Raw genomic sequence first — 15,626 nt, 5'->3', positions numbered from 1 at the left:
ACATAAATGTTTCAAAGACTTGTTTTGGATTTAGTATTGAAATAGGGGGGAAAAGAAATCCAAATTCCTTAGTGGGGCAGGATAGGAGAGCAGAAAAGTACAGTTTTGTTTCTTCTGTTTTTGTGAAATCTCATTCAGAGAGTTTTAAGAATTTTTAATAGCTTGTGAATTTTAATATTTCATATGTTTTTAATATGGTATATAATTATTCTGCTTGTAGGCTGTATCACCAGCTCTTCGGTCATCAAAAATGCCTGCAGTAGGGTCTGAGGAACGCCCTGTAGGGAAGGATGGTAGAACAGCAGTACCTTACCCACCAAGTAAGTAGCAACAACTGATCACCGCTTTGTTGACAGTCAGAATCTCCTTATAGTGACCACACTCCCTCTTTTGTAGGAGGATTGTAATGTCACTTTTTAAGAACTATGAGCTAGTGTGCTTATTTTGTGCTGTAATTGCTGGATGCCAGTATTAAAAGAGGATAAGTGTATTTTAATGAAAACAGCGGATGGTAATACAGACATACATTTTTAATGTGCCTACAGAGATTTAAGAAGCTCTGCTTCTGACACTGTTGTCTTGGAATAGAAGCACAGAAGGGAGTTGTTAAAAATGTTCATTTGGAAGCTAGCCCTGTATCCTCAGTTCGGTGTTTAAACTCATTTAGTCACTTACACCATTACCATATGCATTTTTAAGTACAAATCTTTTGTTACATGTCTGTTCAGGATTTAAAGCTGTGACTTACCAATTGGCCGTTATGGTGCAACCTGTCAATAGAAAACTGTATTCAACATGTGATGAATTCAGACTAAAATCACTTTCAGGATTTAATCTAGGTGTGGAAGAATCCAGAATACAACAGAATAGAACTACTAGCTTCTAATTTCAGACACGTCGTAAACCTCTTACAAATGCTCATGGTAGAAGTGATGCTTGTGCAGGCACTACACGTGTAATACAAAGAGGTATAGAAGTATAGGAAATTTAGAAATAGTACACTGAAAATGTGTTAAGCAAATTAAAACAATAGGGCTTTTTTTATAAGGACTGTGGCAGCAAATACTGGGAATGATAACTTTTACTTTCTGAGATGTATAGGTTTTCTTGCATTATTTATGTAGGTGGTATTTCTCCTGAGAGTTGTGTGTATGTATTTGTGTTCGCATGTGTATGAGGAGGAAGGTGAGAATTTTTTATGTGATACTAACTGATCAGGTTATGAATTACAAATTACTTTGTGGTGAGAAGGAAGAATACTTGATTTTTGTAGCTGCTATAAGCAGAAATCAAATCTCTCTGCAAATCATTCTTTAATGCCTTCTCATTAACTTTAGCTGGTAATGAGGACAAATTGAGGGGAAAAAATACGGTGTGAAGGAGATGAGTCAGAGTTTTATGGACCCATAAAAGCTGGGCTGATTTACTCAAATGTAGAAGTCTGAAGTATACAGAGATTGGATTTTGACAGGTTTAGTTGATCCATAGCTTTTTTAAATATGCAAAGCTTTTTCAAGCATAACACATATGAAAATGAATAATGATAGCCTGTTGCTATAGGGTTGGGGGATTTTTTGTAATTAAACTTTTTTTATGACTCTGCATTGCAGAATTTTGCTAACTGGGGCTTGAATGTGAGCAAGCTATATAGTATAGAGCTGTATGAAATAAGATAGACTTCACTTCTGTTTTGTAGCCATCTCCCCTTGACACCAGCTGTTGAGGCATAACAGTATATGCAGGGAACTGAAACACCTTATACATCATAGTAAAGTCCTACAGACCATGTTGCATTTTAACCTTCTTTCCTGTCTTCTTTCTCTACTTTCTCAAGCACACATCTCTTTGAAAAACAGAGGCAGTACTTAATCCCAGTGGCATCCTTCATACTAGCATTGCCACTTATTTACTGTGCTACTTCAGGTTGTGTAAGACTTGGGTTCAGCTTTGACTGTTGTAATCACCAGAACTCCATTTTGGGAGGACTTCACTTGTTCAAATTGATTAATTTTGTCTTAAGAATTATATAGGAGACAGAAGGTCTGTGCACAAAAAAAAGAACAAAATTCATGTTTTGGCTCTGTTAAGGTAGAGTGGAGACAGAACTTGAGGTCGCAGCATCCTACAAAAATATACTGTTTGCTCTTTGTGTGTATGTACTCATAAACTATATATAATTTTAATTCCATCGCTTAGTTCCTTCCTCTCCAATTAGTTTTTGAGACTTGGACTGTTTCACCAGTTTTGATTTCCACAACTCATTGTTTTCCAAGTCAGAAATTGATCTATATTTATTAATACATTTTCCATAATCCTTAGACTGCATACAAGTATGTCCTTGTGTCCTATCAGCTACGGCTGGATGGTATGTATAGGTATGGAAAAGGAATTGGGCATTTAGTCTGTCAAAAACAGAACATCAGAATAGACACCTGCGGGAATTTATTCTGCTCTAATTTGAGTGTTTTAACAATGAATTCACCAGAGTGATTGTTATGTTCAGAGAATAACTGTCCTAATTCAAATAAGGAAAAGGTAGCACGTGTTCTGAATTTTAAGCAAAATAAATATGGAAGCTGGTAGCTGGAGCGAGAAAGAATGTAGCTGGCAGAAAATACAGAATTTTGTTCCGACTTCTGTTTGTACAGACTACAATACATTTTATTAAGCATTTCTGTTTTGTGTGTGTGTGTTTTTTTTTTTTTTAATTAAAAATATATGATGGAGGATTACAGTGTGTTAATATAGCAAGAGGAAATTTAGGGATTTTCCTGGCTTAATGTCTTGGGATGCAAAATCATAATTTTGCAGCTTTTTCTGAGAACTAACACTTTTGGATGTCTGGCAGGCTGATTCCTAAGCAAAATCACCCGTGTTTGTGTTAGCAACAGTAGCCTGTCTTTTTGTCAGGAGTTTTGTTGCTATGGACCAAATGAGGCTGCAATGACTGCATGTCAGTGGAAAAATGGAGCTAAGTGCACGCTAATTCCAAAAGTCTCTGCTTTAGGATTCGGTGTCAGCTCTAAAAAAGGGAAAAAACAATTCTGTATCTCCTTAGTAACAGCTGCTGGGGTGAACTTTCCATTAGTGTCAATTAATTTCTTCTATTAAGATTTTTTTGGTTAAAATTTGTATATTTAAAGTTGTATATCTACCAGTTTGCTGTTTCTGCTGAACAATAAGTTTGGAAAGTGTCCCTAGGAGTTTTTGAAATGCATCACTTGGAATTAATTTCTTGTCTAGAGTCTGGCATCAGACCTGTAGAAAGTCTGTAGAATCTTTACGAGGTTTTAGCTGACAAAATAAGAGCTCGTACTGAGTTGTCTCCTTTATTTTATTGGACTTCCGTGAGAATTTATACTTGAATGACTAATGGTGCATTATTTCATCATATTTAGCTGTGGCAGATCTCCAAAGGATGTTTCCAACACCACCTTCTTTAGAACAACACCCTGCCTTCTCCCCGGTAATGAGTTATAAAGATGGAATAAGTTCAGAGACTGTGACCACCTTGGGAATGATGGAAAGTCCCATGGTCAACATGGTTCCAACACAGCTTGCTGAGTTCAAAATGGAGGTGGAAGATGGATTAGGTAGCCCTAAACCTGAAGAAATTAAGGTAACAAGCTGCACGTGTGGTGTTCTCATCATTTCACCTGTGTATGTTTTGATTTTTACAAACAAGTTACTTGTAGCGTGCCTGGCAGACTACTTTAACAAATGTGAATGAGATCCATATAAAGTTTGTATTGGTCTTTAGTTGGAAAAAGAACTTCTCTAGTAAAAGACCTTTTAATTGTTTCTCTGATTTTAACTGTAGGCATTTTTCTTCTCATATGATAGGTATAATTTTATGTTTGTAATGTTTTTGGGTGCTATTAGGAAACAAAGAGTATTGTATGTGAAATGAGCCCTCTGCCTAACAGAAAGAATGAACGTATTTGAAAAACGTGGTACTTGTGACTATGTGGCTTTTAAATGATTTATTTCTTCAGATAATTTTTCTGTAGCACCTTTTATGTATAGCCACTCCTTGCTGCCAGTCTCTGGGGATGCAGCTAGGATAAAATCATGCATGTAGAAAGGCTGCCTTTTTCTCTCTGAAATGTTGCCTTTTTTGGTTAGGGTTGAAAATCACTGAGAAAGCCCAGGGGTTGAACTTGCTCTGTTTCTTCTTCAGCTGATGTTACTTCACAAGTTTTAAGGCCAGATGGGACCATTCTTATCTGACTTTCTGTATAACACAGGTCAGGTAATGTCACATAGTTACTCCTCTATTGAGTCCTATAGTATATCTGAGTAACGAAGTATTTTTAAATGGGGACTCTGCTACTGGGTACTAGTACTCACCTCCCCTGCTTTACATATCCAGATGTATCCATTTTTCCATAGCATCACATAAAAAGACTTAACATAAGCACCCAGTCTACATTGATCTGTATTTCATTGTTCCATCTTTAGCCCAGGTTAACAGGTAGGTTACAGTCATTCTGCCTGATTGTGTACATGCTGCATTACTTAACTTGTTTGGCCAATTTTTGTCACTTTTGTCGGAAGTTATCTTTATCATATTTCCATGTGTATAGCTTGAGGGATTTTTTTTTTTTTAATTTAAAAATGCACATTTCCTTTTTCTGCAGCAGTGCGAACTTCTTTGTATAAAGGTAATAAGTAGACAGATATACACAAGAACTCCGTCTTCCTGCTATTCCCTAACCTTTGATTTTATAGCCCAAGTCCTCTCCTTCTGGCCCACCCTTTCCTTAATATGCCACAGCCTGTTTGTTCTATTTCAGCAGCCATTTCTTTCCCCAACACTATCTACCTCCCTTTCATTTTGTGCTCCTAGGAATTAGCTGAGGGTTTATTTGTAATTATCCACACTGCTGAGAGAGCTGTGCACATAAAGAATTTGTAGTTGCATGGACAAGAAGTGGCTATAACTCAATATGGGAATACTGATCTATAATCTTGCCTGAGTGTAAATGATTTAGTCAGCTATGAATGAGTAAATTTTCCTGCTAGGCAGTATTGGTGTAACTTAAGGCAGACTGAAAGTAAAGTACAGGCGAGCCACGGGGGGACTTTCTCTGAAAGAGCGTTCAGCTACCTCCATGGGAGGAGATTGGACGGATGGTTGCATTCAAAGATTACAGCTCCATATACTGATAAATTGTGTATAGTCAGATCCAGGAGTTGCCAGCTAACAAACAATGCTGTTGAGAAAGAGAAACTTTGCAGAAGTGTAAGGAAGTGAGTTAGCAGTGGCCCCCTTCTGACGAGTTACCCACCTGGAAAATCAGGCACTTAGCAAGTCTACTGTGTTATTGCAAAACCTCTTCTTCCTTCTCTCCTAGCTTGGTAACTTGAAGGCATGATGAGAAAAGGCATCTTCTTAAAGGCTTTGCTGATGTACAATTGTCCACTCTCTTTGCATAGTTTGTGCATCTATCAATTCGGATATCATTATAGAAGCTTGAAATAAGTTTTGAACAAGGTTTGTAAGGCCTTGCCTTGCCACGGACCTTGCTTTGTTTAATTCTTCTATTTGCAAAGTAAACTATTTGCTAACAGTAGGATAATTCGGCCTTGATAAGAAAGTCTTTACTGTGATTTGATGAGCTGAAAATTTGTGAGTGGGAACAGAGTTCAGCATGTCATTGATACTGAAGGTACTTTAATCTCCCTTGCAACAGATTTAGGAGTATTAAAATATACATTTTAATTTGCTGCCTGATAACATTTCCAACAAGCACAGTTTACTCTGCTTTTAAGTGTGTCACACCTGCTCATATACACCAGTGGGGGAAACAAGCACCTAAACCCATTGCTGATCATTTTGAGAACATGTAAGTAGATTTCTTGTGCTGAATTTTCAGCAGCTGAAGATAGTAATCCACGCATTTCTCATCTCTCAATGCTGTACAAGATGTGAGGGAAAAATACTGAAAGATCTATTAAGATATAAAATACTGAAATTCTAAGAAAGATTGCTGTTAGTGTTTTAATAATTATTTTTACTTTGCAGTAATGCCTCAAAAGAATCAGTTCTTTTCTTCTGAAACACAGAATAGCTTTAGAAACTTGGCTGAAGTTCTTGTAATCATTATCTGCAACCAACCATGACAGCCATTGGAAGTCCAGTTTGACTGGATTTAATTTATATTCAATATTATGTTTATTGTATTGGCTATATTATAATAAATGATTTTATAATAATATATTATTTATATTTAATACTAGGAGTGGTGCTAGTGTAAAGTGTCCACTGTTATTATTTGGATTATATTCATCCCCAATGTGGGGGTTATTCAAAGAGGCTGAGTTAAAGGCATCTAAGTTTTCTTCACAGTGTGACTCAACCTCTGCATTATCAGTACAGAAGTCTTGTGAACATGAACCTTTTAAGTGCCTAAATTAGGTGCTTTAAGTCAGAGTATGAATATTTCACAGTATACCATTTGCTTTTCAGACAGACTTAATGAGTGTAGTCTAATTGTCAATCTACTGCCGCTAGTTAAAGCTGTATGGTATCTTAGCCTACCAAGGAGCCTCAGCTGAGTTTCCTTGAAGGATCTGCTCTTGAATGTTTTGTAGAATGAATAAATATCCTTAATTATGGGGAAAAAAAATGAGGTTATAGAGGGTTCAAACAGTACAACAGGTTTTAATTAAATATGTAAACATAAAAATCCATCTTACCACAGTGTTGTAAATAATGTCACTTGGATGTTACAGGATTTTTCGTATGTGCACAAAGTTCCATCATTTCAACCTTTTGTGGGCTCCTCCATGTTTGCTCCACTGAAGATACTGCCAAGTCAGTGCCTCCTACCTCTGAAGATACCAGATGCCTGCATTTTCAGGCCTTCTTGGGCTGTTCCTCCTAAAATTGAACAACTTCCTTTGCCACCTGCAGCCCCTTTCATTAGAGATGGCTACAAGTAAGTACAGTCTTGCAGGAAATTACAGAGTTTGTCATGCCCACACTTCAAAGGGCTAGTTAATTAAAATTCTTGCATATATTAAAGGGTATTTAGCTAAGCACCAGAACAATAAAATAGTCTGCAAATGTGTTTTAAACCTTTTAAATCTGTCATTGCCTCAGATCAGAGAAGTTCTGATTGTAGGAACGTTTGAATTAAAAACAGTTTTTGGAAAATGTAGTACATTGTTTCCACTGCACTCTTAGTGCTTTTGAAAGAACAGGAACAAATGGTACTTGAATTAATTGCAATTTCTGATACAGGAATATATTGTAATTCAACGAAAAAACAGAAGAGCTAGGGAATAAAATGAATGCACTTAGCCTCTCAGGTCTCTGTCCTCCCATTTCAGCACTGAGTTCTCTGGTCTACAGCTAGGCTCCGCTCTTATTTGTACCTGTATATTCAGTTTGAGCTACAGTCAGTCGATGAGAGCTGGTCCCGATACCAGTTTGCCTTCTGCAGGCTCCTAAAATTTTGGGTAAGCCTGTGACAGCTCTCCGTGAACCCAGTGTTAGCTCTTCTAGTTCCCGTGGTTTCGTCTGAATGGGTCACGTACTAAGCTGCTGGGATAGATGCTGATTGGATGTGTGCTGTCATCTTCTTTCTAAATATTGAAAGAAAAGATGCCACACCTCTTTCCAGTATCAGAGCCATCTCTGTTAGTAAACTTTAAAGATAGCCTTCCTTACTCAGTTCTCAGAAATTAGCAATGTTTATGGAAGAAGTTCTTTGCTGGACATCTTCAAAGCTATCAAGAATTTCCACCATAAAGTTCATAAATCCTCTTAAAAAGCATACTGTAGTATGCTTTTTAAAGCATAAAAGTCTTCTTTCTGCACTGCACTAGCTTCTAGAGGAAGTAGCCTGTATCTTTAAATCAGTCTATAACTCCTTTAAATCAGTCCCTTTCCAGCTCCAAAGGATCCTTCAGTGTTCTCAAAAGAATTGCAAAAAAGAAATTGTAAAGCATTGATAGTGCCTAGGGAGCAATCTAATTCTCAGTTTTTTTCATAATAGTAACTGATTCACCAGGCCTGGGCTGCTTATTAATTTCAAGTATTTGTTGGGGGAAAAAAAATCTTTCATTTTCAATATAATCCAATTAGAGTGAAGATTATTAGCACAGGCTTCCGACAGAGCGGTGATTGCCAATCAAGGTTTCTAGGTCACCTTTTCTTGTTAGTCTGAGGCATTCAGTATGCTTCAGGTTCAAAATTCCTTCAAACCTTTGTTCGTTTTTTTCCTCTTGCTTTGAGTTGGACACACATGAGTTCAAGGTAATAAAACGATCCTAAGAAATAAGGTCTTCACTGTTTCCCTTTTCAAGCTGCTAATAATATGTAAGCATTAAAATAGTACTCATTTTATATAACACGCAAAATACACAGTAAAAACAGACATGGAAAAAAAAATCCATTCCTTTATCAGGAGACATATTGAGCTCTTACGCTTTTTCCTTGCCCTAATGTGTAATGAAGACATTTCAAGAAAAATGAGCAACTTATTAGCAACTTGGAAAGAGCGAAGTAAAGATTTTTTATTCTGGTTGGCTCCCTATTACCCGTTTCTTGATAAAATGAGTCATTCCAGAGGGAAGATGGATGTCACGGGATTATACAAAATCTGGTTTGGTCACTTGAGTTTGGCAGCAAATGATAAAAATAGAGTAATAAAAATCACTGAGGACAAGAGGTAACCCAAAAATACGGTTCTTAGCTTTAGTGGATTAAAAGTTTGTTAGGGTACCTGTCATTTTGTGCTGCAGATGATGTAATGCTAAATGAATGAGTATTTTTGAATTTATAACATCTAAAATGCTATCGTCAATAGCAGACCGCCATTTGGCAGTACCTTATATAAATGCCACATGCTGCATTTACTTCTGAAAGATACTTAAAGAGATAATTTCTAAAATAAAGTAACATTTCTATGACTCTGAAATATTTTAATTTTCCACCGATGTATAGTATAATTCTTTACAGGTAATTGTGTTTAAAAGAATAACAAAATGTAATTTTCCTTCTCTGTTTCATAAAAGAGTTACAAATACCCTAAAAACTTAATTTACCTAGAGTCTTTTAAAGAGACTTTTTCACAATTTGAATTTTATCCCATAGAAATAATCTTCAGGAGGGTTAAGTGCCTGAAAGGATCCCTTTTAATCATACTGATAAGAAACTACTATGTTCATGATGAGAATTAAAATTTTAGTTGAAAGAGACGTAAGTAAAAGGTTCTGAGCAGCGTGTCTGAAGGTGTTCCTTCTTTACTGCAGTTACAATGAATCCTTTCAGCTTTAGCCATCTCCCTCTACTTAAAAATAGTTCTCATGAGCTCAGTCTTCACAACCAACCAGTTTGTTGCATTTGTCTCTGTTTTTCTCACACTCCTTGTAGCAATGTGCCTAGTGTTGGGAGTTTGGCTGACCAAGACTATCTTCAGATGAACACTCCTCAGATGAATACACCAGTGACACTGAATAGTACTGCTCCGGCCAGCAACAGTGGAGCAGGAGTTCTGCCATCACCAGCAACTCCCCGCTTCTCTGTCCCTACCCCACGCACTCCCAGGACCCCAAGGACTCCTAGAGGTGGGGGTACTGCAAGCGGTCAAGGATCTGTAAAATACGACAGCACAGATCAAGGTTCACCTGCTTCTACCCCGTCTACGACGCGACCGCTTAATTCTGTGGAGCCAGCCACTGTTCAGCCGATCCCCGAAGCACACAGCCTGTACGTCACCTTGATTCTCTCAGACTCCGTGCTGAACATCTTCAAAGATCGTAACTTTGACAGTTGTTGTATATGCGCCTGTAATATGAATATTAAAGGTGCAGATGTTGGATTGTACATCCCAGATTCATCTAATGAGGATCAGTACCGTTGCACCTGTGGCTTTAGTGCTATTATGAATCGCAAATTAGGTTACAACTCTGGGCTCTTCATTGAGGACGAGTTGGATATTTTTGGCAAGACCTCAGACATCGGCCAAGCCGCAGAAAGACGACTGATGATATGTCAGAGCAACTTGATCTCTCAGATGGGAGAGGGAGCTAGAAGGACCCAGGAACCTCCAATGAGCCTCCTCCTGCTCCTCCAGAATCAGCACACACAGCCTTTCACATCTCTGAGCTGCTTGGATTACATGTCCTCCAATAACCGTCAGACACTCCCGTGTATGAACTGGAGCTATGACAGACTGCAGGCAGACAGCAACGATTCCTGGATAGAATGCTTCAACGCCCTTGAGCAAGGCAGGCAGTATGTCGATAACCCCACTGGTGGAAAAGTGGATGAAGCCCTAGTAAGAAGTGCCACTGTGCATTCTTGGCCTCACAGCAATGGTAGGGATCAGAACAAGTTTTTTTCTTTAAATTTTGTGACCTTTATGACTTTGTTTGAAACTTGGCAATCATGATTTAATTAATCTTTATGCAGGAAATAAATGCATTAAAACATTCTAGAAGTAAAGTAAGTTTTTGTAAGCATTATGAGTTACACAGAAAATAACAGTAGTCCAGTTGTCCTTAGCATTTAGATTTAGTGGTCTAAATTTACTCAGAATTTATCTTTTAACAAATCTGAATCACAGATGGAAAGCAGCGTCCAGTACTGGGGGGGAGGGCAGAATTATGGCCCTTTTTTGGAGAAGGGTGTAGTCATCAGAAAAGAACTGCACTGTATGAATGTGTTACTCGAAATAGAAAAGTGATTTTGTACTCAAATACTATGTGTTTATATGCTGAAGATGAGCTGAGCTGGGCAATGGTAACATTGAAAGGTATGTGAAAAGGACTATGATGACAGCTTTATTTCATTGTTGGTTTCATCAAGTACCACACCAAACTCCGTTAAGCTAATTAGAGTTATTCAACTCCTGTTCCTCGCTGAAAATGACGGGTGCTCCTTTGTCTTGCAGTGTTGGACATCAGCATGCTCTCCTCCCAGGATGTGGTGCGCATGCTGCTGTCGCTGCAGCCCTTTCTCCAGGATGCTATCCAGAAGAAGCGAACAGGACGGACCTGGGAGAACATCCAGCATGTGCAGGGACCACTCACCTGGCAGCAGTTCCACAAGATGGCAGGACGAGGAACCTATGGTATGTGTATTATGTTACATACAGTTAAAATGAAAGTATAGTTTTCTAGAAATGCGTGCTTTCTTCTGGAAATACATCATTACAGTCGGGCTCTTCAGATAACTTTCATGGTCTTAAATGGCCTCTGAAGTACACACTTCAGTACTACAGTGGAGGTTTTACCCTCCCAGATGATGAATGCTTAGAGTGCAGAATTGCTGGGTGAGGATAAAGATGAATCTCTTCTTTGGCTTGCACTTTATATGCATAACGTGAAGAGGGGAAGCTGTTAAAATGGTACCAAGTCATAATGGGGAAGAGTGGCTTTGTGAGCTAACACTCTAAATACAAAAATGCATATACTACCCCACAGAGCTGTGCTGCTCATGAGCTTTCCCATAGTCTTAATGTTCAGTTCCGTTTCAGTTCAAGCACCTCCTGGTTATAAGCCATACTTCTCAAAAATACACATTACAAAATAGATTTTGTGTGTGCATGACTTACCTTTAAATATGTATTTCTTGCTTGCAGTTTATTTCAGTCTTAGGTGATGTAGTCGTATTTTTTTCCAAGGTTCTGCAGTGTTTTGTTTTCTCCTGCTAGTATTTGATATATTGCTACTTTGTTTCAAGGCTAGGACAATTAGGCTAACAACAGTTCCTGTCTAAAGCTGTTGTGCTTCACAAGAAGTATTTCTAATCTAAACTTTTATCCAGCATTTGTAAATTTAAGTTAGTTAGGACCTGCCAACTGTTACCAGAGAATAAAACCAAAGCTACCTCTATAGTAAGCAGCCTTTGATACAGATTCAGTGATTTTTACTGAATGTCGGCTTTTCAATAAAGTTGTATAATACTCGGCAGAAACTAGCAGCATATTTTTATTTGAATATTTCAGCAGCATTCTTCTAATGAGCAGTGGCTGGGAGATAGCACATTAAACTTGATGGTAATCCTCTCAGCTGTGACAGCAAGTGCGCTGGTACGGAGAGGAGAGTGGCATTTTTTTGAATTAGGATAACTTTGGTTATTATCATGTGCCTTAGAAATCTAAATTTTGGCTAACCATTTTATTCAGTAATTGTGCACCCCTATCTGGAGGTAGATGAACCATAGAATCAGATTTTATTTTATTCATGTTACTGCTTTTGGTTGAATAGGCACTCATGAGATGTGGTTGTGGTTATGGTTATGACAAAGTAAAACCTCTTCTTCCTAAATCTGTGAGAGTAAGCCTCAGGGAGGGCAATGGGTTTATTTACAGTACACTGAAACATGTTTTATTGCAGCTTTCTAGGAAAGCTGTAGTGATGCTTCAGTTGGCTGAACTTGTCTCTTGACATTTCTGATATGCAATGTAAATCTGTCTTCTCCTTAATTAAAGGTAGTTTTTTTTTCCATGGAAAAGGCTGTGGAAGGATGTGGTTTATCAGGCATGATACAGTCTCTGTATATGTTCCTATATTGTGGTAAAACTTCCAGGAAACTCAGCACAGCAAGGGATTGGTGATTTCCAATATTTCTGTCAGACCACCAACCTCCTGTTACATCAGCGAGCCCACTGCAGTTAAACCAGCTATGTTTAACATCATCTTTTCTTTCTCTTTTTCTTCTCTTTAAAGGTTCTGAGGAATCTCCCGAGCCTCTTCCAATCCCAACTTTACTGGTGGGATATGACAAGGACTTCCTGACAATCTCTCCATTCTCCTTGCCATTCTGGGAGAGGCTGTTGCTAGACCCATATGGGGGCCATCGGGATGTTGCCTACATTGTGGTGTGTCCAGAAAATGAGGCCTTGCTCGATGGAGCCAAAACTTTCTTCAGGGACTTGAGTGCTGTATACGAGGTTGGAAAGAGGAACCCCACTGAATTATTTCTTCTTTATGTGTCATTTCTGCTTTACTGCATGTTCATTGAGAGACATCCATGGTTTTTAAAGTAACAGTTGCTTGTATAAGGATTTCTTCTGTTTTGAGAACTTTCTACACTTTCAGAGCCAAGAATGATATCTTGCTGAGCTTATACTGTTAGGATCTTGACTAGTCTGTTTCCTATGAAAGACAAAATTTAATCCTGGAATACGGCCATATGCAGTGCTGGTTAATGTTTCAGTAAAGCCAAAGCAAAGCATTTGGTGTTTTTTTCTTAGCTTGTCTGAATAAGGTCATATGGGGAATAACCACATGAGATGTTCCTCAAACATCACACAGATGAACAAACTATAAACAGCTATAGCGGATAAACTATACAGGGAATACAATATGAGTATTGATACAGGTGCAACCTAGCACCCAACCAAACCTACAGAGCAATTAAAGAAACTTGCTTATGCTGGAGATAAAACCTTTTTTTCTTTGTTTTTAAACAGTGCTCATTGTGTACTACTGAATGTATAAGAGTATTTTGTGACTTCAGTTTTGCTCTAAGTGCAATTCAATACGTGAGATAAACCTAGCCTTTTGTTTTTCTGTTTATTAAGAGGTCACCAGATGTATGGTGGTCATGAAGGGTTTAGGCTGCGTAACTTCTTCAGGTACTTTGCATCTAGTTACAAGCATTTCTTCTTTCCTCACCAGATGTGTAGACTTGGCCAGCACAAACCAATCTGCAAAGTGTTACGTGATGGGATTATGCGGGTGGGAAAGACTGTGGCACAAAAGCTAACGGATGAGCTCGTGAGCGAATGGTTCAACCAGCCTTGGGGCACTGAGGAGTGTGACAATCATTCCAGACTCAAACTTTATGCGCAAGTTTGCCGGCATCACCTAGGTAAGTCTACCAGGGTGCTAGCAAGGCTGTTTTTTTTTGTTGTTTTCTGTAGGTATTTTAGATGTTATTTGCAGCAGGTGGGAGCAGAGGAGTTTCTGTTAAGATACAGATTAAGATCTGCTTAGAAATAAAGAATAAAAAGTATGGTAACACTTAATCATTTCTTAATCACTTCCGTGTTATATTTGCATATTTTAGAAAGTTTTGTTGTTCTTTATCAGTCTGGTGGTCATGTTGGAGATTCATCTTGGGAGAGCTATGCTTGTTCCATTTCAGAAGGGATCCAGAAGCAACCTAACGTGCATGGCATACACAGCTTGGATTAGCACAAGACCCAGAACCACCCAAAATGTCACTGGAAATACATTTGCTGAGATAGTGCTGGTCAGCAAGGCAGGCAGTGGTCACAGAAAACAAGCCATGTAAATCTCTAATTGAGCTGAAGCATGCAAACTACTTTTTGTTTAAAAATATGTAGGAACTTGTAAGTAGTTTCTTGAAAAGCACTTACTGCGTTTGTTCTGAAAAAGGACTGACTGTTCTTGAGTCTGCGTGCTGTGTGGAATGGTCATTTGGTACTGGAGAAAAGCTTAGGAAAGTGTATGGAGATGAGAAATAGCTGGGCAGTTCTACAGTCTGCTGAATGCTCACACCATCCTTTGAGGAAAGTCTGATGAAAGATAGGACTTACTTATCTCAAATGATTCTGTTACCACATCCAGTCTGCTTTTAGTTTTAATTTACCATATAACTGTGAGGGAGGAATTATTACAACACTACTTAACATAAATCCTTAAGGCTTACAGGCGTAGCATATGCACCGCCAATTGAGGAATTCATTTATTGTTATTCATTAATTATTTTTAAATGATCACTGTGGTATCTGTTTTTCTGATGCTCAGGAATAGAAATAACTACATTAAAGTTTGCCGTTATTTAGCTCAAGTAAAAAGGACTGAGATTTTCAGTCTGATTAAGATAACCTGTAACAGACTGCAAAGCCAAACACTGTATAAAGGTGTTATCCCAACACAATCTAACCAGAGGTAATGATGTGTCGGAACCAACTCTGATTCACAAAGCTCCACAAAGTCAGTCCTGTTTTTGAAGACATCTGATTCATATCGGTTACAACTGAAGCCCCGACGAATGAACTCCAAAGTAAATATTTGTAATGGAGATTATATTCACTTAGCATTTGTACAGTCTTAGAATATTCTAAAAGCACAGAAAGTATTGTATGACTTTATGGTTAATCCAGTTCACTTTGATGTGAAAGACTGTCATTAATCTCCTTTCCTTTTTACATGCCATTTCAGCACCTTACTTAGCCACTCTGCAGCTTGACAGCAGCCTATTGCTACCACCGAAGTATCAAACCCCAGCAAGCCAGACGCAGACAATACCTGGGAACACTGGACCTGCACCCTCGAATTCAACATGTCTTTCCACTTCTGGGGCAGCACCAACAGGCAGTTCTTTTAACTCCACTCCCAATGGTGGGACTACGAGCCTTCCTGCAGGAAGCAGTTCATCCTCTGGATCCTCTGTGCCACAGCTGTCAGCATCTTCTGCAACACCCAGCGTTAACCAGATGACCACTACCTCTACTCCAGGGTTTAGTGGGAACATTGGTTCAGGGCAAAACGCCAGCGCCGGGGGAAATACAGCAGACCGTTCACAAGGAAGCACAGGTCCTGGAGGAGACGCAGAATCTGGTCAAAACATACCACAACAGCAACAAGAAGGGCAGGAAGGGTAAGTTACTTAAGTGTTCAAATTACTTGGAGTA

General features: G+C 38.5%; 1 protein-coding gene across 2 annotated transcripts in view; it reads left to right on the top strand.

The window, feature by feature from the left end:
• MED13L (mediator complex subunit 13L) overlaps positions 1–15,626 on the top strand; it is a 191,737-nt gene that overhangs the window by 153,056 nt on the left and 23,055 nt on the right. For both annotated transcript variants that reach the window (XM_084297308.1, XM_084297307.1), the window contains 8 exons: positions 221–320; positions 3,399–3,619; positions 6,739–6,944; positions 9,386–10,332; positions 10,908–11,087; positions 12,688–12,911; positions 13,642–13,834; positions 15,154–15,592. In XM_084297308.1, coding sequence (XP_084153434.1) covers positions 221–320; positions 3,399–3,619; positions 6,739–6,944; positions 9,386–10,332; positions 10,908–11,087; positions 12,688–12,911; positions 13,642–13,834; positions 15,154–15,592 — 2,510 coding nt within the window. The remainder of the gene's footprint in view (positions 1–220; positions 321–3,398; positions 3,620–6,738; positions 6,945–9,385; positions 10,333–10,907; positions 11,088–12,687; positions 12,912–13,641; positions 13,835–15,153; positions 15,593–15,626) is intronic.

Source organism: Netta rufina, assembly GCF_964035555.1.
Source record: "Netta rufina genome assembly, chromosome: 17".
In the NCBI taxonomy this organism is placed as follows: Eukaryota; Metazoa; Chordata; class Aves; order Anseriformes; family Anatidae; genus Netta; species Netta rufina.
Note: the sequence above shows the minus strand (reverse complement) of the source record. Positions and strands in the feature narration are given on the sequence as shown.